Below are 24,243 nucleotides of genomic sequence, written 5' to 3' on the forward strand. Positions count from 1 at the left end.
TTTTGCTGAAATTGCATCAAAACTTTGAAAATGTGTTTTTTTTACAGTTTTTTTCATTTTGGCTCCCCCAAAAAATCATATGACAGACGCCTCAACTCCCAAACCCCACAAATTCTATTCTCTCACTTGTCACGGTTAAAATGACACCCTATACACATAATCAGATAGCTTTTTGGGCACACAGCACACTGTTAACCACCTGTAGCACCAATGGATTTTTCAAGGCTATTTTTTGAACCAAAAGTAATACAGTCATTGTTTCTTAGCAAAGCCCATGAAGCGTCTGAGCAATCAAGAAAAGCCATAAATGTCACCATTCTGAAAACTAGAGACCCCGGCCTACTCAGATATATATATTTTGTAACATTTGGACTTACGTGGTTTTGCTGAAATTGCACCATAACTTTGAAAATGGTATTTTTGTACAATTTTTTATAATTTGTCACTAAAAATAATTCGCATGACATAGGCCTCAGCCCTAAAGCACCTCAAATTATATTCTCTTGCTTGTTACGGTTAAAATGATATATCATATACATAATCTGATCGTTTTTTTTGGTACACAGCAGACTGTAAACCTCAATTAGCACCAATGGCTAATTGACAGATTGTACAGGCAAGCTCTCATACTACATGCGAGTACAGCAAAGTCTCTAAACAAAAACACAAACACAGTGGTACTCACCATTGTAGAAACTGTAGAATCCTGGAAGGTAGAGGTTGGTTAGCAGCCATTACAGAGGTCAGCTGATGTTTGGCAGCCATGCCAGGGGTCAGAGTGTGTTCAGCAGCCATATCAGGGGTCAAAAGCCAGAGAATCATCGTCGGCCAGGCCAGGGGTCAAAAGCCAGAGAATCATCGTCAGCCAGGCCAGGGGTCAAAAGCCAGAGAATCATCGTCGGCCAGGCCAGGGGTCAAAAGCCAGAGAATCTATGTCAGCCAGGCCAGGGGTCAAAAGCCAGAGAATCTTCGTCAGCCAAGCCAGGGGTCAAAAGCCAGAGAATCTTCGTCAGCCAGTCCACAAATCAAAAGCCGGAGAGTCTTAGTCAGCCAGGCCAGGGGTCAGGAGCCAGAGAATCGTCGTCAACCAGGCCAGGGGTCAGGAGCCAGAGAATCGTTGTCAGCCAGGCCAGGGGTCAGGAGCCAGAGAATCGTTGTCAGCCAGGCCAGGGGTCAGGAGCCAGAGAATCGTTGTAAGCCAGGCCAGGGGTCAGGAGCCAGAGAATCGTTGTCAGCCAGGCCAGGGGTCAGGAGCCAGAGAATCGTTGTAAGCCAGGCCAGGGGTCAGGAGCCAGAGAATCGTTGTCAGCCAGGCCAGGGGTCAGGAGCCAGATTGTCAAAAGTATCAAGTTTGCACAGTTCATTTGAAAGATGAAAAATGAAGTAATCTAATACTTATGGAGTGTGTGGTAGACTTCAAAGCAGTCTTTAAGGCACAGAGCAGGTTTGGATGCACATTGTGGACAATAATATCTGGAATCTCTTCTCATGTGATGTTTGCTACAAATTTTACATCTTCTTTGAGGATACGGTTTGGATGGAGTAGGGGGGATTGGCGCTGGAAAATGCTTGTCACGAAGTCGTGCAACGTCCTCACAATCTTGGTCTGTGGTTTTGGCTTTATATCCAGATTCGAAAATCAGTGAAGTTATTATTTGTTCTTGGAACTTCAGATAGGAGTCCCCATGGCCTGATTTTTTGAAGATAACATAGGAATTATACATGGCCATTTGCAGGAGGTAAATTCCTACTTTTTTGTACCAGGCCCTGGTCTTTCTTAGGATCAAATATGGTGCCATCATTTGGTCTGAAAAGTCAACAGCACCCATGTATTGACTGTATTCTGCGATGGCCACTGGCTTTTGGATTTGCTGTCTTCGACTTTGACATGTCATGGTAGCCTCCGTGTGGATGGTCGATAGCATCAGGACATCCCTTTTGTCCTTGTATTTTAAAGAGAGAAGCTCATTGCTTCGGAGACTGCAGGATTCCCCCCTTTTTAATTTTTTGTTTAGGACCTGTGATGGCAGACCTTTTCGATTTAGCCTCACAGTGCCACAGGCCATAGTCTGTGCTGTATAAAGAAACTTAAAAAGTGGAACACCACTGTAAAAATTGTCCACATACAGGTGGTACCCTTTATGTAAAAGGGGATTAACCAGGTCCACAACTATTTTTCCGCTAGTACCCATGTCTGGCGGGCACCCAGCAGGCTCCAACGAGCTATCTTTTCCCTCATATACCCGAAAGGAATAAGTGTATCCAGTGCCACTTTCACATAATTTGTACAGTTTAACCCCGTACCTGGCCCGCTTACTGGGAATATACTGCTTCATGGCGAGCCTACCGTGAAAGGGCACAAGGGACTCATCCACTACAATTTCTCGGCCGGGCATATAAACTTCAGGAAATTTTTGGTTGAGGTGGTTCAGAAGAGGTCTTAGTTTGAAAAGACGATCAAAGGATGGGTCACTGCGCTTAACGGCGTTTGCATTATTATTGAAATGCAGAAACCTCATCAGCTGTTCATAACGACCTCGGGTCATTGTTGCCTGATAGATGGGCATAGAGTGAATCGAGTCTTTACACCAGTACAGCCGTAGTTGTGGTTTGTGTGTTAGGCCCATATTGAAAGTGAGTCCGAGGAAAACTTTAAGCTCGGGTACTGTTGTTGGTTTCCATTTAAATGTGTAGTAAGCAGTGGGGTTGGCAGCTGAAAATTGTTCAGCATAAATATTAGTCTGGTCAACAATATCTTGCAAGAAGGATTCTGTTAAAAACAGTTGAAAATAGTCTAGTGGCGTCATATCTGAGGTGTCCACTAATATCCCACTTGCTGCAGTGAATGGGGGAATACTGGGTTCTTCCATGTTTGCCGGAAACCAGAGTAGGTGAGTATTGTCACGTGGCACATCATCTCCCTCAGGTACCCTTGGCTGTGTGGTCTGCCTTACTGCCCCTGGACCATCTTCATTATCGCCACTGGTTCCAGCCAAACTGCCTGCTGTCCTCCTTTCTATTAGATTTGATGGCCCTTCATCCCCAGAGTCGCTGCTGATGGCAGGAACAGCGATCGCAGACTGCACCCCTCTCACAACTTTCTTGGCCGGTGGCCCTGTGTATTCAGAACTGGAGTCACTGCCTGTTAGCGACTCATTGTCAGGGAGCCAGTCAGTGCCCGATTCCTCTCCACTTTCCTCTTCATTAGTACTGCTGGTTTGGAGAATGGCCAGTGCCTCCTCTACTGTATAGTGCCTCTTCGCCATTTTTAGTGGTAGGTAGGAAAGTACAAAAAGTTTTTTTTTTTTCTGTTGTTTGGGGGACGGGGGGGGGGGGGGGGGGGGGGGCGGACGTAGAGCTAAGCTCTACGTCAATTTAAAAAATTGTGGAGGAAAAGATGACTGACTCTGGGAGTTATGGGGTTAATTGGTATAGGGTATGGAAGCTGGTATTTATAAAAAGAATACCTAAATCTTTGCAAATACACTGCAGCAGCTCTCCTGTCACCTCAGTCACCTCAGAAGACAGAATGACAGGCTTCTGAAGTAACTGAGCACTTGAAGATACTTTGTAAATATTTTTGTTACTTTTATAAGAATGATTACTGCCATTGGCTGCAGCAGCAATCAATCTTATAAGAGGCAATCTGATTGGCAATTCATACTTGGGACAGTAGGTGGGGCTGCATCACACAGAATGCTCACTGTGATTGGTCACAACAGTGATCATTCATATTTACTATGATTTGATTGGTTCTGGGAGGAGATTCTCCCAGTAACCAATTCAAGGGGAGGCCTGGAGGAGAAGCACTTGTGCACACTATGGCACAACACAGGAGCCAGGATGGGGCAGATCAGCAGGTACAGGGGCATGATCGATCACTGCAGCAGTGATCGATCAAACTTTATTACATGGGGACAAGACAGAGTGACAGGCGAGCATGGGAGCGCACGTGCACGCGCACGGGAGCGCGCGTGCACGCGCCTGAGCGCGCCTGTGCACTCCTATTGAAGCCAGGCAATGTTTACTTTTGATCGATCACTGCTTTTGGCTGTAGCAGTGATCGATCACCAAGGGGGGATACTTTGTATACAGGGAACAATGTTCCCACACCAGCGGCAGCGTGCGCGCGCACGTGCACGCGCGTGCACGCGCGGGGGCGCGCCCGATCGCTCGCAGCAGCGCAGCAGTCTATTTTTACTATGATTGATCACTGCTTCTGGCTGCAGCGGTGATCAATCATGAAGGGGGGCACTCTGAATGGTCTTGGGAGCTTCAGCTCCCAACAACCATTCATTCTAGATACATAGGGAAGTGGGGGAATACTTTAGATCGTGCACAGCCTGTGCACAAGGCATTGTTTACATCCTAATGAATGAACACTGCTATTCGCTACAGCAGTGTTCATTCATTTCTCGTGAGTGGTCTAATTGGCTCAGGGAAAGCTTTTTCCCTTGGACCAATTAGTGATGAATAGTAAATGCAGGGGGGCGTGCACGGGGGCGTGGCTGATCACTCCCAGCAGCAGTTTTAAGTAGGAACGTTCATCTACGTGGCTGTGGCTTGGGGGAAGCCACAGCTGACGTAGATAAACTGTAGTAAAGGGGAAAGTGGTTAAATGAAATTGATTTATGAATTAGTCAGAAAGTCAGTCAGTTAAGTATCAGTTAAGTATCAGTTACACAACTGATCAGCATGTCTTTGGGCAGTGAGAAGGAAGTGGAGTGCTATACAGAATACCTTGGGGTGTCTTCTTTCTAAAATGGGGTCATTTGTGGGGTTCCTATACTGCCCTGGCATTTTAGGGGCCCTAAACCATGAGTAGTAGTCTTGAAACCAACAATGTCGCAAAATGACCTGTGAAATCCTAAAGGTACTCATTGGACTTTGGGCCCCTTAGCACAGTTAGGGTGCAAAAAAGTGCCACACATGTGGTATCGACGAACTCGGGAGAAGTAGTATAATGTGCTTTGGGGTGTATTTTTACACATACCCATGCTGGGTGGGAGAAATATCTCTGTAAATGACAATCTTTTGATTTTTTTTACACACATTGGTCCATTTACAAAGATATTTCTCCCACCCAGCATGGGTATGTGTAAAAATACACCCCAAAACACATTGTACTACTTCTCCCGAGTACGGCGATACCACATGTGTGGCACTTTTTTGCACCCTAACTGCGCTAAGGGGCCCAAAGTCCAATGAGTACCTTTAGGATTTCACAGGTCATTTTTGTTTCAAGACTACTCCTCACGGCTTAGGGCCCCTAAAATGCCAGGGCAGTATAGGAACCCCACTAATGACCCCATTTTAGAAAGAAGACACCCCAAGGTATTCTGTTAGGAGTATGGTGAGTTCATAGAAGATTTTGTTTTTGTCACAAGTTAGCGGAAATTGATTTTAATTGGCTTTTTTTCACAAAGTGTCATTTTCCGCTAACTTGTGACAAAAAATAAAATCTTCTATGAACTCACCATACTCCTAACGGAATACCTTTGGGTGTCTTCTTTCTAGAATGGGGTCATTTGTGGGGTTCCTATACTGCCCTGGCATTTTAGGGGCCCTAAACCGTGAGGAGTAGTCTTGAAACCAACAATGTCGCAAAATGACCTGTGAAATCCTAAAGGTACTCATTGGACTTTGGGCCCCTTAGCGCACTTAGGGTGTAAAAAAGTGCCACACATGTGGTACCGCCGTACTCAGGAGAAGTAGTATAATGTGTTTTGTGGTGTATTTTTACACATACCCATGCTGGGTGGGAGAAATATCTCTGTAAATGACAATCTTTTGATTTTTTTTACACACAATTGTCCATTTACAGAGAGATTTCTCCCACCCAGCATGGGTATGTGTAAAAATACACCCCAAAACACATTATACTACTTCTCCTAAGTACGGCGATACCACATGTGTGACACTTTTTTGCAGCTTAGGTGCGCTAAGGGGCCTAACGTCCTATTCACAGGTCATTTTAAGGCATTTGTATTGTAGACTACTCCTCACGGTTTAGGGCCCCTAAAATGCCAGGGCAGTATAGGAACCCCACAAGTGAACCCATTTTAGAAAAAAAAACACCCCAAGGTATTCTGTTAGGTGTATGGCGAGTTCATAGAAGATTTTATTTTTTGTCACAAGTTAGTGAAAAATGACACTTTGTGAAAAAGAACAATAAAAATCAATTTCCGCTAACTTTTGACAAAAAATAAAATCTTCTATGAACTCGTCATACACCTAACAGAATACCTTGGGGTGTCTTTTTTTCTAAAATGGGGTCACTTGTGGGGTTCCTATACCACCCTGGCATTTTACGGGCCCAAAACCGTGAGTAGTCTGGAAACCAAATGTCTCAAAATGACTGTTCAGGGGTATAAGCATCTGAACATTTTGATGACAGGTGGTCTATGAGGGGGCGAATTTTGTGGAACCGGTCATAAGCAGGGTGGCCTTTTAGATGACAGGTTGTATTGGGCCTGATCTGATGGATAGGAGTGCTAGGGGGTGACAGGAGGTGATTGATGGGTGTCTCGGGGTGGTTAGAGGGGAAAATAGATGCAATCAATGCACTGGGGAGGTGATCGGAAGGGGGTCTGAGGGGGATCTGAGGGTTTGGCCGAGTGATCAGGAGCCCACACGGGGCAAATTAGGGCCTGATCTGATGGGTAGGTGTGCTAGGGTGTGACAGGAGGTGATTGATGGGTGTCGCAAGGTGTGATTAGAGGCGGGAATAGATGCAAGCAATGCACTGGCGAGGTGATCAGGGCTGGGGTCTGAGGGCGTTCTGAGGGTATGGGCGGGTGATTGAGTGCCCTAGGGGCAGATAGGGGTCTAATCTGATGGGTAGCAGTGACAGGGGGTGATTGATGGGTAATTAGTGGGTGTTTGGAGGAGAGAACAGATGTAAACACTGCACTTGGGAGGTGATCTGATGTCGGATCTGCAGGCGATCTATTGTTGTGGGTGGGTGATCAGATTGCCCGCAAGGGGCAGGTTAGGGGCTGATTTATGGGTGGCAGTGACAGGGGGTGATTGATGGGTGGCAGTGACAGGGGGTGATTGATGGGTGATTGACAGGTGATCAGTGGGTTATTACAGGGAAGGACAGATGTAAATAATGCCCTGACGAATTGATAAGGGGGGGGGGGGGGGGTCTGAGGGCAATCTGAGCATGTAGGCGGGTGATTGGGTGCCCGCAAGGGGCAGATTAGGGTCTGATCTGATGGGTAACAGTGACAGGTGGTGATAGGGGGTGATTAATGGGTGATTGATGGGTAATTAGTGGGTGTTTAGAGGAGAGAATAGATGTAAACACTGCGCTTGGGTGGTGATCTGAGGTCGGATCTGCGGGCGATCTATTGATGTGGGTGGGTGATCAGATTGCCCGCAAGGGGCAGGTTAGGGGCTGATTGATGGGTGGCAGTGACAGGGGGTGATTGATGGGTGATTGACAGGTGATTGACAGGTGATCAGTGGGTTATTACAGGGAAGGACAGATGTAAATAATGCCCTGGCGAATTGATAAGGGGGGGGGGGTCTGAGGGCAATCTGAGCGTGTAGGCGGGTGATTGGGTGCCCGCAAGGGGCAGATTAGGGTCTGATCTGATGGGTAACAGTGACAGGTGGTGATAGGGGGTGATTGATGGGTAATTAGTGGGTGTTTACAGGAGAGAATAGATGTAAACACTGCGTTTGGGTGGTGATCTGATGTCGGATCTGCGGGCGATCTATTGGTGTGGGTGGGTGATCAGATTGCCCGCAAGGGGCAGGTTAGGGGCTGATTGATGGGTGGCAGTGACAGGGGGTGATTAATAGGTGATTGACAGGTGATTGACAGGTGATCAGGGGGGATAGATGCATACAGTACACAGGGGGGGGGGGGTCTGGGGAGAATCTGAGGGGTGGGGGGGTGATCAGGAGGGGGCGGGGGGGGGATAAAAAAATAGCGTTGACAGATAGTGACAGGGAGTGATTGATGGGTGATTAGGGGGGTGATTGGGTGCAAACAGGGGTCTGGGGGGTGGGCAGGGGGGGGGGGGGTCTGAGGGGTGCTGTGGGCGATCTGGGGCAGGGGGGGAGAAATCAGTGTGCTTGGGTGCGACATAGGGTGGCTGCAGCCTGCCCTGGTGGTCCCTCGGACACTGGGACCACCAGGGCAGGAGGCAGCCTGTATAATACACTTTGTAAACATTACAAAGTGTATTATACACTTTGTATGCGGCGATCGTCGGGTTAACATCCCGCCGGCGCTTCCGTATGGCCGGCAGGATGTTGCGGCGGGTGAGCGGAGACAGGCGCCGGCGGAGGATCGCGTCACGGATGACGCGATCGCTCCGCCCATGCCCTTACAAGGACCGCCGCCTCTGTGGGTAAGCTGGTCCTTGCGGGCTCCACTTCCCGGCCGCCCCTGTGCGTTAGGCGGTCGGGAAGTGGTTAAAGGACATCCGAGGTGGAAAAAGAATTATGAGGTAAACAATTGTATCTATCCTCCTTCTCCTAAAAATTACTTTTTTTTAGCTATCCAACAGTTTTATTTTATATATAAATCTCATTTTTAAGTTTTTCCTGTTTCATGGCCTCTTCTCAATGACACATTCATTGAAGTAGGCCAGAGCTAAAATCTATGAACTATTGCCCCTTTTTATCTCTTTTCTGCTCTCAGAAGCCATTTTCTGCCAGGAAAGTGTTTTATGACTAATTCCTTATCAGTGAGGGTTACGCTATGATCCGATCCAGACAGACACTGTCACTTGCATATCTGATTTGTAACTCTTTCAGGCAGAGAAAGTAAAAAAGCAACATAGCCTAGTTAATTGTGTGCTTGGTACTGTACATATACATGTCTATCCCATGTCACATGTCACCTCGGGACATGAGAAAAATTGGGAAAAAACACCCCTCCACCAATTGTACAATGTTACAGGTATACAGAGGAGTCAAAAGAATAAAAGTATCTAAAAAGTTTAAAAATAGAAAAGGCAGTAATAGACTTACCTCCCCCAAGCATGTGTCTGCTTAGAGGAGGTAAGTCCAGTCCACCACTGCCTCCTCTATTTTTAAACTTTTTAGATACTTTTATTCTTTTGGTGCCTCTGTATACCTATAACAAGGTTATGTAATTGTTGATCGATTGAATCAGGTGTGAGCATAACTTGTCCACATGCTGTCTAAAAAAAAGGAAAACTTTCCCTAATAAAAGGATCATAGGAAATCCCCCTACCCCCCCAAAAAAAAATAAAAAATAAAAATTGGTAATTGCTGTAGACCTTGCATGGCCTGTTCATAGCTGAAATGAAAGCTTTCAGTAAAAGTGGACTTTAACCCTACAGAGCCTGGTCATCTATTGGTGATGAACTTTAATCTTACATAGTAGTAATTTTGCTGCAAAATTTGCAATTACATTGCAAAATCGTTGTGCGAAATTTCAAAGTACAGTGAAGTTAATTTTGCACATAATAGTAATTTCTATTTCAGACTTAAAAGCATTTATGCAAAAATGTGTTTTATCATACAACACGGCCTTCCAACTCTCCTAAAATATATCCAGACCATTCCACGTTGTCTTTTTGAGGCTGTGATTCCACAGGTGACCTGATTTACAAGTTCCACTAAAAGGAAGTTCAAAAACTTTGGAACTCTATCAAGAAACTATTTTAAAAAGTTCCTGACCAAGAAATCAAACATACACCTGCCTAAGCCTTATTATTTGCACCCAATAGGGCAGTTCCTGGAGCCTTCAGGCAGCTATGTGTTGCTTTTCTCCTTGCTGTTGAAAATTAGGCCTATGAGAATACTTAAGGTCCGTACACACGCTTGATGGAAGGCAACGACGGGTCCGTCGTCACCTCCACCGGGCGGATCGCTCAGAAACAGCCTTATCAGTCCACCGACAGACTGTACACACACTGTACTGTCTGCTGAAAACACGCCCAGCAGGAGGTGACGACGGACCGGTCGTTGCCTTTGATCAGGCGTGTGTACGGACCTTACGGAGAAAAAGTGAACTGGACCGGGCTCATTGGCTTTTATTGAATTCCCTTTTTCTCCTAAGCTTTCTCCTAGATTTTTACACTTTATCAAAACAATGGCCCCTATGAAATTCACTTTTTCTCCTGAGTTTTCTCCTTGGTGATATTTTCACACCTTAGCCCATGTGCAATGTACTCTTTCTCCTGAGATTTTTCCTATGAGATAATTTCTCAACTCCTTTTTAAAATAACTGTTCTGCACTTTGCAACTGAAAAACTAAGTTAAAATGTGCTGTCAAAATTATTTTAAATGTTTTGTTGCTTGCTAGTTGTTTAAAAGGCACTTTATTGATGAGAAAAAGTTAATTGCATATGGGCCCTTGTCATAAAAATGCATTCTAAGCCACCAGCAAGCAAAAAAATACTTTGAATAGTTTTGACAGTACTTTTTTACCTACTTTATGGAATTTTTTTCAATTACAAAGCGGTAAAAATTGATTTTAAACAAAAGATGTAATATTATCTCCTAGGACAAAACTTAGGATAAACAGTTATTTGTGTAAGGGATTATTATAGTCTTATACTTAAAAAAAATCAATTTGATTGGAAGGAATGGTCTGAATATAGACTCTCTAGTCTTCAATTTGTCAGCCTTACTGTTTTTAATTTTCTTTCAGGTTTTGATGCTAGATACTAGGCATTCCAGACTCAGGCTAGTTATTGATGGATGTTCAGTTTTTTTTTTTTTACCATACAGTAAAAGTTTTTCTCCTACAGTATTCTACTTAATATTTTTTTCTGGTTTTGGTGCTTTTGGCATTTAAGTGGGATCAACTAGGCACTTTCAGGTATTCTTCCCTGAATGATGTTTTATTTGCTCTTTTTGCCTCCACATGGAAGAAACAGTTTGACTAAACGCATTTCTCTCTATGATTGTTGCTATTAGAATGTCTTTATACTACTCCACTGCGTGCTTTATTATCTGTATTTTACTGTAACAAAGGTCCGAGCTGGTTCTTTGCCTTTCAGATAGAATTAATTTCTCTATTCTTAACTGCAGCTGAATGCGACTTAAAATTGCTGTTGTAACCATCTAAAGCAAAAAAGCTTTTTTTCTAAATGAAAAAAGGGTTTTTTTTCATACCCACACTTTAGTGGATTGCTTGAATGTAATTTAGCACAACTCTTTAAAATTTTCACAAAATCAAGACTACCAACAAAATCGTAATTGTAAATGCAAAAAATTACACAAAAATGAAAGCAACATTTACCCATTATGATTAAAACTACTAACGATGTATGCATGGCTAAATTTCAATAATGCATCCAAATATGCTGTTCATAGGGCTTATAGTTCAAACCCTTTGGCTGCTTACATTTTTATATTTACTAGCTTACAAAGTCAAATTTAATGAGACTCCAACCAGTACTGCAAAGTACTTAAAGATGCATACCTTTCTGTAGCTTGTGCTCTCCTCTTTCATTTGATGCCTGAATCGCCATTCTGAACCAAATAGTTTTCGTTCGATTTCAATTTAAAAATCGCGGCTGCCATCTTGGCTATGTTATAACTTCCGGGTCACCCCTGTCTTTTCTGTTAGAGAAGTGCATCACTGAATGAAGCAGGAAGAGGAAGTGACACGCATGGCCATTACAAGAGGCTCCTCCAGAGGGGTCATAGCACGACTTTGTTGGAAGTCGGCTGGCCCTATGCATTTTATAGCGGCAATATCAAGGGGAGTTTGGATAAAACAAGTGGCTGGTATGTGTGCTGACACACTCAATTGTTTATGGGTATGCTTAAAGGCAACCCATGAATAACAGAATTAGCACACAATTTGCATCTGCTTTGCATTCAGGGCGTGTATTTAGTCCAGAGGGGCTTTGCATTGCCTTTGTAGGTTTGCAAACGGATGCAACCATGAGCGCTGTCACCAGTTATGAACCCATGAGATGTGCTCGGAGTCCCTTAATAAGATCATCAAATACAAAGCACCTACTCACGCAGGGGCTTAACTGCAGGGGAACCCAGAGCTGCAGGGGAGCCCAACTACTACTTCACTCCCTCTGCTAAAGAGGTCCATCCTTCAGATGAGGTGTTTTTGTGGTTACTTGTTATGGGGGTGTAGATTACGATGTCCACACTTGTTTTATGACCCCTGTAAAACGGGCTCCCAGGCTGTGAGGGTCATACAGGGTTGGCATGGGAAAGGATGTGAACATTGGGTAGCCTCAAAGTTTTGCTGGGGGACCACATGATTTATAGTCATGCCCCTGCTCCCACTCCACTGTAAGCAGTAGCCTTGATTGTCCCTCTGCAAGTCTGGGCCCAACACAGCTACAGCAATATAGCAGTGGTTAAACTCAGGACATATAAATTGGCCACGCTCGGGGAATAGGAAGATGAAGAATTTCTCCTTTATGGATAATTACATTAGATCTGATTGTATTTCCAAAAGAAAGAAGCAATGCATTGGACAACTCAGGCAGAATAATTGCTCAATGATTTTTAATTTATACCTCTCAACTCTGGGAGTTTACTGCTTGTGAAAGATAAACAACTTAACACCAAGAAAGACAAAAAGAAAAAGTGCAGAGGATGTGTGTCAAATACCAAGTGCAGAATCTTCCCGAAAAGTACATCAATCTTAATACGTGGGGTTATTAGCCAAGGATATAATAAAGCTGCTTTCATTATCTGCTTGGAGAAACTAATGGAAAGATTGATGGACAAAGTTGTGCAATGTGGCGCCAGACTTACCGCTTATCCATTTCGCTTCTGTATCGTGGATTGCAAACTCTCCATTGGCCAAATCTTGCAATGTTACCTTCTTCTTGAGTGACAGGCTATTATCTTCCACTAGAAAGAGGAGCCAAATACATATAGGTTATTTTTCACCCTCCAAGTCACTGGATGAATTACAATTAGTTACAGAGAAAAAACAGACAAACTCAAATGTGTCATTTCATTCGTAAGTCCGATATGCAAACTTTTTGATGGAACACTGAGAAAAATATTTGGGATATTTTTGAGGCTAGATTTGCAGTAGGACGTTGCATTTTGATGCGCCGTTAAAGTCGCAACACAACACTACAACGCAACGCACTAAAAAAGTCGCAACGCGCCTTAATACTGCGTTACCGTCACATGCAGTAGATACAGTAGAGTATACAGGCAATGAAAAGTATGCTTCCCTGTATCTGTTAACGTCTGCGTTTAGAGGTAACGCACTGCAGAAGTGCATCACAATAAACACAACATTAACAACGCAACTTTAACGTCGCACAGTGAACGTTGCATAGGGTTAACATTGCAGTGCGGTAGCCTGCGTTATGCGACTTTATTAACGCAGGACAATAACGTCCCAGTGTGAACCTAGCCTCACAGAGGAAAACACTTCTTTTACCTTATAAGCTCAAGTTTTCAAGGGTACTGAGATAATTTAAAAGAAACCTAAAGTGAAAATAAGGTGATTAAATTATCAATTGTATCTATAGCCCTAATCCTAAACAAGACTTTCTTGGCATTCCATAGCTTTGTTTTGTATCAAAAAGTTAAAAATGAATGTTTTTACTGAATGACAATTTTTTATGCTTTTTATGCTTCTACACACAATAACAAAAATCTATTTTAACCATTTCCCCTCCCCCGGGACGAGTAACTACGTCCCTGCAAACTGCCATAACTCTGTGCAGGGATGTAGGTACTACGTCCCTCCCGCCACGCCCCCCCCCCCCCATTCATTGATCTAATTCCCCATGTGAATGGCTGCAGCCGTCTCTACAGACGGCTTGGCCATTCATTCATTCCGTATGCGTAGTGCTTCCGTTTCCGTACAAACAGTACGGAGCTGAAGTCACTACTGAGGACATCTTGTGGCCAAATTGTAATATTACATCCCCCCTTTTTTTTCAGTTTATTATCCCTAGTTACCTTTTTTATTATTATTATTAACCCCTGACCTCCCACACTCCCCTAAAGTTACCATTTTTTTTATTTATTTTTTTTAATAAAAAAAAATTACAAAATAAAAAAAAAATACATAAATAGTTACCTTAGGGACTGAACTTTTTTAATATGTATACAAAAACTGTATACTACAATTACTTTATAAATGATGGGCCTGTAATTGGGGATAGACGCAAAACTTAAAAAATGCACCTTTATTTCCAAATGAAATATTGGCGCCATACATTGTACTAGGGAAAAAGTTTAAACGTTGCAATAAACGATACAAACGGGAAAATAAAATGTGTGGGTTTTAATTATGGTAGCATTTTTCATTTTGAAAATATAATGGCTGAAAACTGAGAAATAATGTTTTTTTTCAATTTTTTTCTTATTCTTCTTATTAAAACTGAGTTAGAAGAAAATAATTTTTAGCAAAAAGTACCCCCCAAAGAAAGCCTATACAGTGGCAAAAAACACAAGATATAGATTGTTTTGCTGTAATAAGTAGTAATGAAGTTATAGGTGAATGAATGGAAGGAGCTCTGACGGGTGAAAACTGCTCTGGTTTTTTGAGCAGAAAAACCCTTTGAGGTGAAGAGGTTAATAATATGATCTATTGTTTTTTTTTTTAAATATGTTTATTGGCTGCACCCATATCCAAGTCACTTTTTCTCCTGCATTTTCTCCTAGGTGATATTTTCACATCTTGTCATAAAATGCCTTCTAAACCACTATCGAGCAAGAAAATGCTCAAAATAATTCTGATAGTAATTTGTCTCCAACCTTTTAGTAGTTTTTCAATTGAAAAGTGCTAAAAAGTTTTTTTTAAAAGGAAGATAAAATTTATATCTAGTGTTCCCCAACCCTGTCCTCGAGGCTCACCAACAGCGCATGTTTTGTATAAAGCCACAGAGGTAGGTAATCAGCTCTGCTGCAACACTGATTACCCCACCTGTGCATGTTTGTGGTTTTCTGCAAAACATGTACTGTTGGTGGGCCCTGAGGACCGGGTTGGGGAACTTTGTGACCTAGGAGATAACTCTGGAGAAAAAGTTAATTCCTTCGCCTGAGTTTTCTCACAGGCCCTAATTCAGTTCATGTTTTCTCCTAGGAGATAATGTTTCATCTTCTGTTTAAAATAACTTTTTAAAACTCTGCAACTGAAAAAATCACAAAAAAGTAGGTGAAAAGGTACTGCCAAAACTATTTTATTGCTTGCTTGCTGGTGGCTTAAAAAGTATTTTATTGATAAGGTGTGAATATACAGTATTACCTAATAGAAAACTCAAGAGAAAAAGTGAGTTGAAAAAGGACACGGAAGTGTTTTCACACCTTAGCAATAAAATACCTTTTAACCACCCAGCAAGCAAGAAAATACCCAAAATAAGTTCAGTATTACCTACTACTTTATTTTTAGTACTTTTTTAAATTGCAAGGTGCTGGAAAATTATTTTTTTAGATAGGATGAAAATTGATCTATTGGTAGAAAACTAAGAAGAAAAGTTTAAGGGTCATACTTATCAGTTCTAACTACCGTTCTTATTACGTATTTTCCTTTACTTAATGTGTTGCCATAGAGCAAAAAAGCCCGCAGTCTGCTAACAATTGCTGCCCAGTCAACTAAATGATCTCATTCTTGCTGCCCCCAACTACTACTTGCACATGTGAGCATTTGATAAAGATACTCATAGTTGTAAAAGCTATAGGGTGTTTTTTGGTTTCTGCAATGTCCAGTGTACATATAAAGGTTTAGTCTGGTCCAAAAGGGACTGCATCTTGTTTGAGGGACACACCTAAATTCATGGCAGCTGCAATGGGGCCCAGGAACAGAGGGACCTGTTAGTCTCTGCCCTGCTCACTGTCCTTTCCATGCTTTGTTTTATACACCACACCAGCCTGTGACCATCACACACAAGCAATGAAAATAAGCAGGGGAGTTCAGGGTGGAGGTTATGAGAAGGGGCAAAATCAGTGGATATTCACAGATGCAGATCTGTAGGGAAGCTGTGGTGAGTATTGCATATTTGATATTATGGAATAGTAAGGAGTACATGATGCAGAAAAGGTGCTACATTAATACCATAAGTACTGCTAAAATTGCCCTGCACTGCCTGACTATAGCAATCTCTCTGTCTCTCTGTGAATATGTTCCAAAGTGATTGATTCACAAACCTATTTCATGAATGATCTCATCTTAGTTATTAACTCATGATCAAGGCCCAATTTATACACTTTGTGCCCCTAGGTGGCTAGGCCAAGTACAGTATCTTGTTGCTCCCCAGCGATGCAGCAATAGGGGGTGCAGAGGTAGTGACCGCACCGGGGTCCTCCCTCAACCGCAGTATAAGCTCTTTATTGGCCCTGTACCGGTAATAATCACTTCTATAGATGCTTGGAAGAGTAGTAATCATTAACAAACTGTTCCACATCCCCTTCCTGCACCTCTGACACGGTCGTTGTTTTTGAAAGGTTTTAGTGTGCCGTATCAATTGTCATGCATAGAGTGCTTGGGGGGGTCCTAATGTAAAACTTGCATCGGGGCCCAAAGCTCCTTAGCTATGCCACTGTTACTCCCCTTTTTTTGTGCAGCAGCACCCGTCCCATTTCATATGCAGCCCCCTCTTTCATGTGTGATGTCCATGTATAGCGGCCCCTCTCTTTCATGTGTGATACCCATGTATAGCGGCCCCTCTCTTTCATGTGTGATATCCATGTATAGCGGCCCCTCTCTTTCATGTGTGATGTCCATGTATAGCGGCCCCTCTCTTTCATGTGTGATGTCCATGTATAGCGGCCCCTCTCTGTCATGATCAGCTCCCTTGAGCATCAGTTTCTCTTTTTCATGTGTTGCTCCCCATTTCAGCCTCCTCTTCCATATGTAACAACCCCTATTCCATGTCCAGGTGCCCCTTGGGCTGCAGACGTTCAAGGCTCGGGCCTTTGTGGCCTTTCTAGTAATCTGGCCCTGGTCATGATTAATCTCTCCTTATTTTCCTTAATTCATTCCTTACCTCTTCTTATGTGTTTATAGCTGATGTGAAAAAATAATTAAGGTTAGATAATTAAAAAAAAAAAAAAAAAAAGCTTAGTGAATCAACCCAATAGTGTCTGACACGGGTCTACTGCAGATTCAATATCTGTATCTCTGTAACAACTCTGCATTTAATTTTTCATTGTAGTAACCTCTGATCTGAATATGTACTTTATCATCCAATGGGGTTCACCTCAGGGTTTCTTTAGGTTGCTTTAACAACATGAGGTCTGGTAGTTGGCAGTATAGCAGCTGGCCTTACTGGCAGGGCTGACTATTATCTCCAGAATAATCCTCTCACAAATACATCACTTCACAATAAACAGCTAAATCTTTCTCTTTTTTTAATCCTTCAAACATATCTTTATTGTTCTTGACAAAGCAATAACATAAGCATGTCATTTAGATTAAAATGTTATTGAATCATCAGAGTACTTTACAATATTTAAATCAATGTCTCCCATTCCTTGCAGAAAGCCAACTCATTTATGTAATACAAGTCATTTATACATCTAGTATAAGCACAATAAAACTCCCGACGCAACAAGAAGAGAGAATAACATAAACAGAAGTAGTAAAAAGCACCAAAACCAAGTACTGTAATGAAAGGTCTTAAATTGAACCTAAACTGAGAAGGGTATGGATTTTTCCTTTTAAATAATACCAGTCACCTGACTCTTCTGCTGATCCTGTGTCTCTAATACGTTTAGCCACAGCCCCTGAACAAGCATGCAGATTAGGTGCTCTGACTGAAGTCAGACTGGATTGGCTGCATGCTTGTTTGACCTAAGTCACCTAACCATAATAAAGCATGTAAGTGTTGTTTAATAGTGAGTAGTGCACATGCACCACATTTAGTGTGCTGCGAAAGATCCAGTGTCACATTTGTGTTGAATCTCTACTGTATCCCCTGTACTCTTATTTTTGTTGGATTTGCATAAACATAATTCATGCATATTCCATGGGTAATTGGAATTCTTGTTTCCCCCTCTGTTCAAGATGCCTTGATAAGTTCTAGGTAGCCTTCTTCGTTTTTATACCTTATCTATTTTCACAATACTACAGTATCTCCAACAAATCAGAATTCCCATTACATAAATCAGCTGAAGAACTTTTTGTGAATTCCTAGGATTCAATAATTGGTTACATGGTCACTGCTTATAGATTTGGATACAAAAGTGAACCTGAGACTGTGGAAGAAGTTCTACTTTACCTACCTTGGACTTCTTCCAGCCTTCCAAAGCCTTAAAAGTACCTTGGTTTCCTCCTGATCCACTTTGTTGTGCCATTGTGCCCCTCCGAAAAATCACCAGTTGTGTGCTACTGCGCATGCACGGCCGAGGCTGTGTGCCTCCGCAATTGCTCTGCGCATGTGCAGAATGCTCCCGGCTACAGTAGCACGATCGAGGAGGCACGCAGCTGGGGCCATGCATGTGCAGTAGGCCATGACTGGTCCAGTCGGGTGAGCTTTCAGAGGGGCACGTCGGCACAATGGAAGGGACCAGGAGGAAATTGAAGGACCTGTAAGGCCACTGGGGGCTGGAAGAAGCCCCCGGTATATAAAACAGAACTCCCTCCCCTCTGTTTCAGGTATACCGGTACATTAAGGATAAGTTTTCTCCTAGAAGAAGATATTTCATACCTTGGGCCATATGCAATTCACTTTTTCACCTAGGAGATAATAATTTTTAATCTTCGATTTAAAATAACTTTCCAGCACTTTTCAATTAAAAAAGTATCAAAAAGTAGGTGAAACTAAAAAAGTAGGTGTACTATCAAATTTATTTTGAGTATTTTCTTGCTTTCTGGTGGCTTCAAAGGCATTTTATTGACAAGTTTAAAATTCAGGTGAAAAAGTGAATTGCATATGGGTCCTGTCCTTTTTCTCATAGGTTATGTTTTCACAACTTGTCATAGATGCCTTCTAAGCCACCAGCACGCAAGAAAATACTCAAAATAAATTTGATAGTACTTTTTCACCAACTTTTGGGTACTTTTTCAATTGTAAAATGCTAAAAATTAAGTTTAAATAGAAGATAAAAAATATCTCCTAAGAGATAACTCAGGTGAAAAAATGAATTGCATATGGGCCCTTGGGCAAAATGCAATTTCGGTAACTTTTTCTCCTGAGGTTTCTCCTAGTTGATACTTTCCCAACATGTCAATAAAATGCATTTTAAATTGCCAGCAAGCAAGAACATACTCAAAATAATTTTGATAGTCATTTTTAACTACTTTTTGGTACTTTTTCAATTGCAAAATGCTGAAAAGTTATTTTAAATTCAAGATGAAAAATTATCTCCTAGGAGATAACTCAGTAGAAAAAGTTAATTGCATATGGGCCCATGGCCCAATTAACTTTTTCTCCTACATTTTCTCCTTGGAGATCATTTTTCATCTTCTATTTAAAACACTTTGTAATTTAAAAAAAAGTACTACCGTAAAAGTAAAGTAGTTGAAAAAGTACTACTGAATTTATTTTTAGTGTTTTCTTGCTTGTTGGTGCTGTAAAATGCATTTTATTGACAGGTTTGAAAATATCAACAGGAGAAAACTCAGGAGAAAGGAATAATTGCATATGGGCCCTTGTCAATAAAATGCCCTTTGAAGCACCAGCAAGCAAGAAAATATTTATAATAGTTTTGATGGTACTTTTCCACCTATTTTTGGTATTTTTTTTCAATTGCAAAGTGCTGAAAAGCTATCCTAAATATAAGATGAAAAAATTATCTCCTGAGAGATATTATTCAAATTTCCTTTTTCCTTTTTCTCCTAAGATTTCTCCAAGGAGATATTTTTTCCTCTTCTGTTTAATATAACTTCTTTAGCACTGTGCAACTGAAAAAGTACCAAATAGTAGGTGAAAAAAGTATTTTCTTGTTGACTTAAAAGGCGTTTTATTGATAAGGTGTGAAAATATCACCTAAAAGAAAGCTTAAAGAGAACCCGAGGCGGGGTTCTGAGAATAAAATCCACATACAGAGGCTGGGTCTGTATATAGAGCCCAGCCTCAGTTGCTATCTAGATCGCCCCTAAGTCCCCCCTGCGCTCTGCAATCCCCCCATAAATCACAGCCGCACTGCTGACACGCAGCTTGTAAGAGCAGGCTGTGTTTACCTCTCTCCTGTCAGTCTCCCCCGCCTCCTGCATCGCTCCGGTCCCCGCCCACGTCCATTCCCTCGCCGCTGATTGGAGGGAAGGGTTGCGGGCGGGACCGGAGCGATGCAGGAGGCGGGGAGCAGCCGAGAGTGACAGAGGAGAGGTAAACACAGCCGCACAGCGCGGCTGTGAGTTATGAGGTATTGCAGAGCACAGGGGGGGCTTAGGAGCGATCTATATAGCAACAGAGGCTGGGCTGTATAGACAGACCCAGCCTCTGTATGTGGATTTATTTCCCAGAACCCCGCCTCGGGTTCTCTTTAAGAGAAAAGATGAATTGAGTAAGTACCCTTATTAATAAAACATGTTTAAGTCACCAGCAGAAAGAAAATACTCAGTTATTTTGACAGTACTACCAACTTTTTGGTAATTTTTAAATTGCAGAGAGCTGAAAAGGTAGTTTAAAAATAAGGGCCAAAGAAAAACAGCTGTGGCACAGTTACAGCATTAAAAGGGAGTGTCTAACTCTTACAAACTTTTGCATTTTGCAATGCTATCTGATTCAAAGTTCTAAAGATTTGCATTCACATCCTTTCCTTTCTCCTTCATAGCAGAAGTTTCATTTTTCTTGTGACATTTTTTTACATACTTTTCAGCTTTTAGGAGTTAAGGAAATATACACTGCAGCTGAAGCCTGATCAGCCTCTGTGAGATCTAACCGATGACTATTTACTGTCTAACGATGGAAAGTCAGTATCAGCAGCATACAAAGCCTCTGATTGGCTATTAGTCACTGGCCAATCAGTGTATGACCTGAAGTCATGAACTATATAAAACTATTTTATTCAAACAGTCAAAGAAGAAATGCCCTGTGCTAACTAGCTAGGCTAAAGTCACTTATGCAAAAAATGACAGGTGTTATCCTTTTTGTTGGTGCACTTTGGAGCAGCTTCTCACTGGGTGGATTCCAGGTACTGATGTGTATGGAGAAAACAGGAAGGCGCAGAAAGCGCCGAAACCGGTAGTGACGTGGAGGCATTTGCGTGAGCGGTCATGCCCCCTCTTTCCCCTCTTGGCAGCCAGCGGAACGTGGAACAACAACGTTGTATCTCCGGGTCCTGGCCAGACCGCGGCAGAGGGTTACGATTGTGGGCAGGCCATTACACGCTGATTTTAAAGAAACCTAAATGTAAGTGCAATGTTATATTGTGTATCCTCATTAAAAAATTTAATGCACTATTGGAGTGCTTCTTTTTTTTGTTTTCTCCATATATTTTATTCAAACAGCTTTCTATTTATAAGTGTTCTGATCATGGACTTGGAAACTGGCATGCTTTCTGGATCCCTAATAGGAAGGATATGAAACAGTATCAAACTAATTTAAAACACAACCCTACCTATCCACTTGGAAAATATGTAGAAGCTTTCCAGAGGTGACAATAGAATAAAAGTCACTTAAACGAGCTTAAAACCGATGGGGCAGTGGTGGACCTATCCCATCCATGCGGACAAAGCAAACAAAGAAAGGACTGTGGCATTAACAGTCAAACAACAATTTAATTATACTCCACAGTAAAAATAGGCACTGCGTTTCACGGGCTCAATCCCGCTTCATCAGGCCAATCAAAAAGGAGCATACAGCTTATCAGCATCAAAACCACACTGAGCGCCTCACAGAGCCTAATGGTAACCCTGGTTTGTGAGTATTAAATTGTTATATTACTCATTATTAATTTTCATTTATGCAATATCACACTATTGGGCTCTTGGTGTCCCCCCTCCCTTTATCCACTTGGAAAAGTCCATTCTGCTATTCCCAAAATCACTTTTTTTTATTTGTCAACAATGGTAGGGTTTTACAGACATGAATGTAAAACTATGATTTAATCGCGCATGCGCCGTGCTGTCACGCCGGCCGCCGTGATGACGCGAGGCGGCCGGCGTGCGATGTCATTGATGAGGTTTGCGGAAGAAGGAGCCCCGACACTAAGCCAGTGTCGCCCGGGGAGCCGCCGATCAGCCCTATATGGACAGCCGTGGGGAGAAGAGCCAGGAGGCCGGCGTGGAACATCCCGACCCGCACTGGGCTGCAGAAAGCCCCTGGTAAGTGAACATTTTTATTTTAGCCAGAGCTCGGAGTCCCTTTAACATTTCAAAACTGTAACAAAGTAATGACACTACAGTGAAATTCAAATAAAGGCACAAAACCTTCCCCTCTCTTTTTGAGGTAAAGCACTATTAGCTTAAAGAGACACTGAAGCGAAAAAAATATATGATATAAGGAATTGGTTGTGTACTATGAATAATTACTAGAAGATTAGCAGCAAAGAAAATATTCTCATATTTTTATTTTCAGGTATATAGTGTTTTTCTAACATTGCATCATTCTCTAATATGTGCAGATTACACTACACTCAGCATTCAAAATGATTCTTTCAGAGCAGTCTGTGAACTAATGACCTCTCCTCTGGCAGAGAAAAAGACATTTGTTTACTTACAGTTGAGATGATAAAAGTCAGAAGACAGCCCTCTCCACGACTTTGAAAGTCGTAGAGCTTAATGGCTTTTTTGCATAGAGATAACAACTGGAGTTTCTTAACTCTTCCTGTACTTGAAGCAATTAGACTGATGTATCTGATCTTAATGTTTTATTTCTTAGCTGTACTACACATACAAATTATAATATAATTTTTTTTTCGCTTCAGTGTCTCTTTAATTGTTATGTAATGTGTGTGCATATCCACACCTGTGTAAAAATCTGTAGTTCTATTGTCTTGTATTGTTTATTGTGTATTGTTTTACCCTGTATTCTGTGCGTAAAAACAGATGTTATTGCTTTACACATTCTTATTGAAATTTCCATAAAATAGATGTACAGACACAGCATTATGTATGCCTCACAATATTGCTTACAATGTAGTACTAGTATGACACACAAAGGATAAAACAATAAAAAGACTAACTGCAGCTCGTAAAGCATAAGCAATGTCGACAATTTAAACGGTGGAGACTTGGACCATACAGAGCGTTATTAGCACTGGGAGGGAGGAGGTGCTGCGGGTAAATATAGGTCTGCAATATCGGCAGCGTAATAAGTCCATAAATCAGATCTACAGGTATGTACGGCATGTTTGATGGGTTTGAAGCTGGAGCTTGGTGCAGGAAGTTATGAGGACTGGTAAAACAAATTGAAGAAAATAATGGCTGGTCTCACATGCATATATAAATATATAATACATTCACTCCATAAATCATTGTTCTAAATTTCAATTTCTCTGTAGCACCTCTATATGCACAGTACATATAGTGGAGCAGATGTAGCATACCAATTTAGGGTTCAGTATTCAAATAGTTTTTTTTGGGGTGGACCTCGAAGGGTTTTGACTGGACAGAAGTTTAAAACTCAAAGAATAAAAATGGCCTAATAATGTCATTCACTATTTTTTACAAGGTATGATATACAAAAATGTTTTATGGAACTCAAAACATACAAATGGTCTCATTATGTTATTATCTACTTTGTACAAGATATGCTATTCAATCATGTTTTATCTGTCAAATAATATAAATTATTAATAATAATAATAATAATATTTGTGCTTTGGTGCAAAAACTCATGGGGCCATATGCAACTTTTTCGCCTAGGAGATAATTTTTTATCTTGTATTTAAAATAATTGTCAGTACTTTGCAACTGAAAAAGTACCAAACAGTAGGTGAAAAAGTACTATCAAAATTATTCTGACTATTTTCTTGCTTGCCAGTGGCTTAAAGAGACTCTGTAGCGAGTTAAAAACTCGCTTTTTAGCTTATAATCAACATGGGCATGCTTGCCCCAGCTAAAACGCCGCTATCCCGCAGCTGAATGAGGGGTCTTTGCCCCCAAATCCCCCCCTGCAAAATCCACGATCAACTTGGTCGTAGATTTTGCTGCTCATGGAGGCAGAGCTAATGGCTGTAGCTCTGCCTCCATGAGCGTCTATCAGCGGCGGATCTCTGCCTCTCCCCCGCCCCTCTCAGTGAAGTAAGACTGAGAGGGGCGGGAGGAGGCGGAGATACACGCTGATAGACACGCATGGAGGCAGGGCTGCGGCCATTAGCCCTGCCTCAACAGGAAGCGATCCCCACACAGCACGGAGGGGATTTGGGGGTAAAGACCCCCCTTTCAGCCGCGGGATAGCAGCGTTTTAGCTGGGG

General features: G+C 42.1%; 1 protein-coding gene across 6 annotated transcripts in view; it reads right to left on the minus strand.

Moving 5' to 3' along the window:
* The window catches only part of DPP6 (dipeptidyl peptidase like 6), a 1,780,442-nt gene that overhangs the window by 457,076 nt on the left and 1,299,123 nt on the right, over positions 1–24,243 (minus strand). For all 6 annotated transcript variants that reach the window (XM_068235887.1, XM_068235889.1, XM_068235888.1 and 3 more), the window contains exon 3: positions 12,727–12,825. In XM_068235887.1, coding sequence (XP_068091988.1) covers positions 12,727–12,825 — 99 coding nt within the window. The remainder of the gene's footprint in view (positions 1–12,726; positions 12,826–24,243) is intronic.

Source organism: Hyperolius riggenbachi, chromosome 5 (assembly GCF_040937935.1).
Source record: "Hyperolius riggenbachi isolate aHypRig1 chromosome 5, aHypRig1.pri, whole genome shotgun sequence".
NCBI lineage: Eukaryota > Metazoa > Chordata > Amphibia > Anura > Hyperoliidae > Hyperolius > Hyperolius riggenbachi.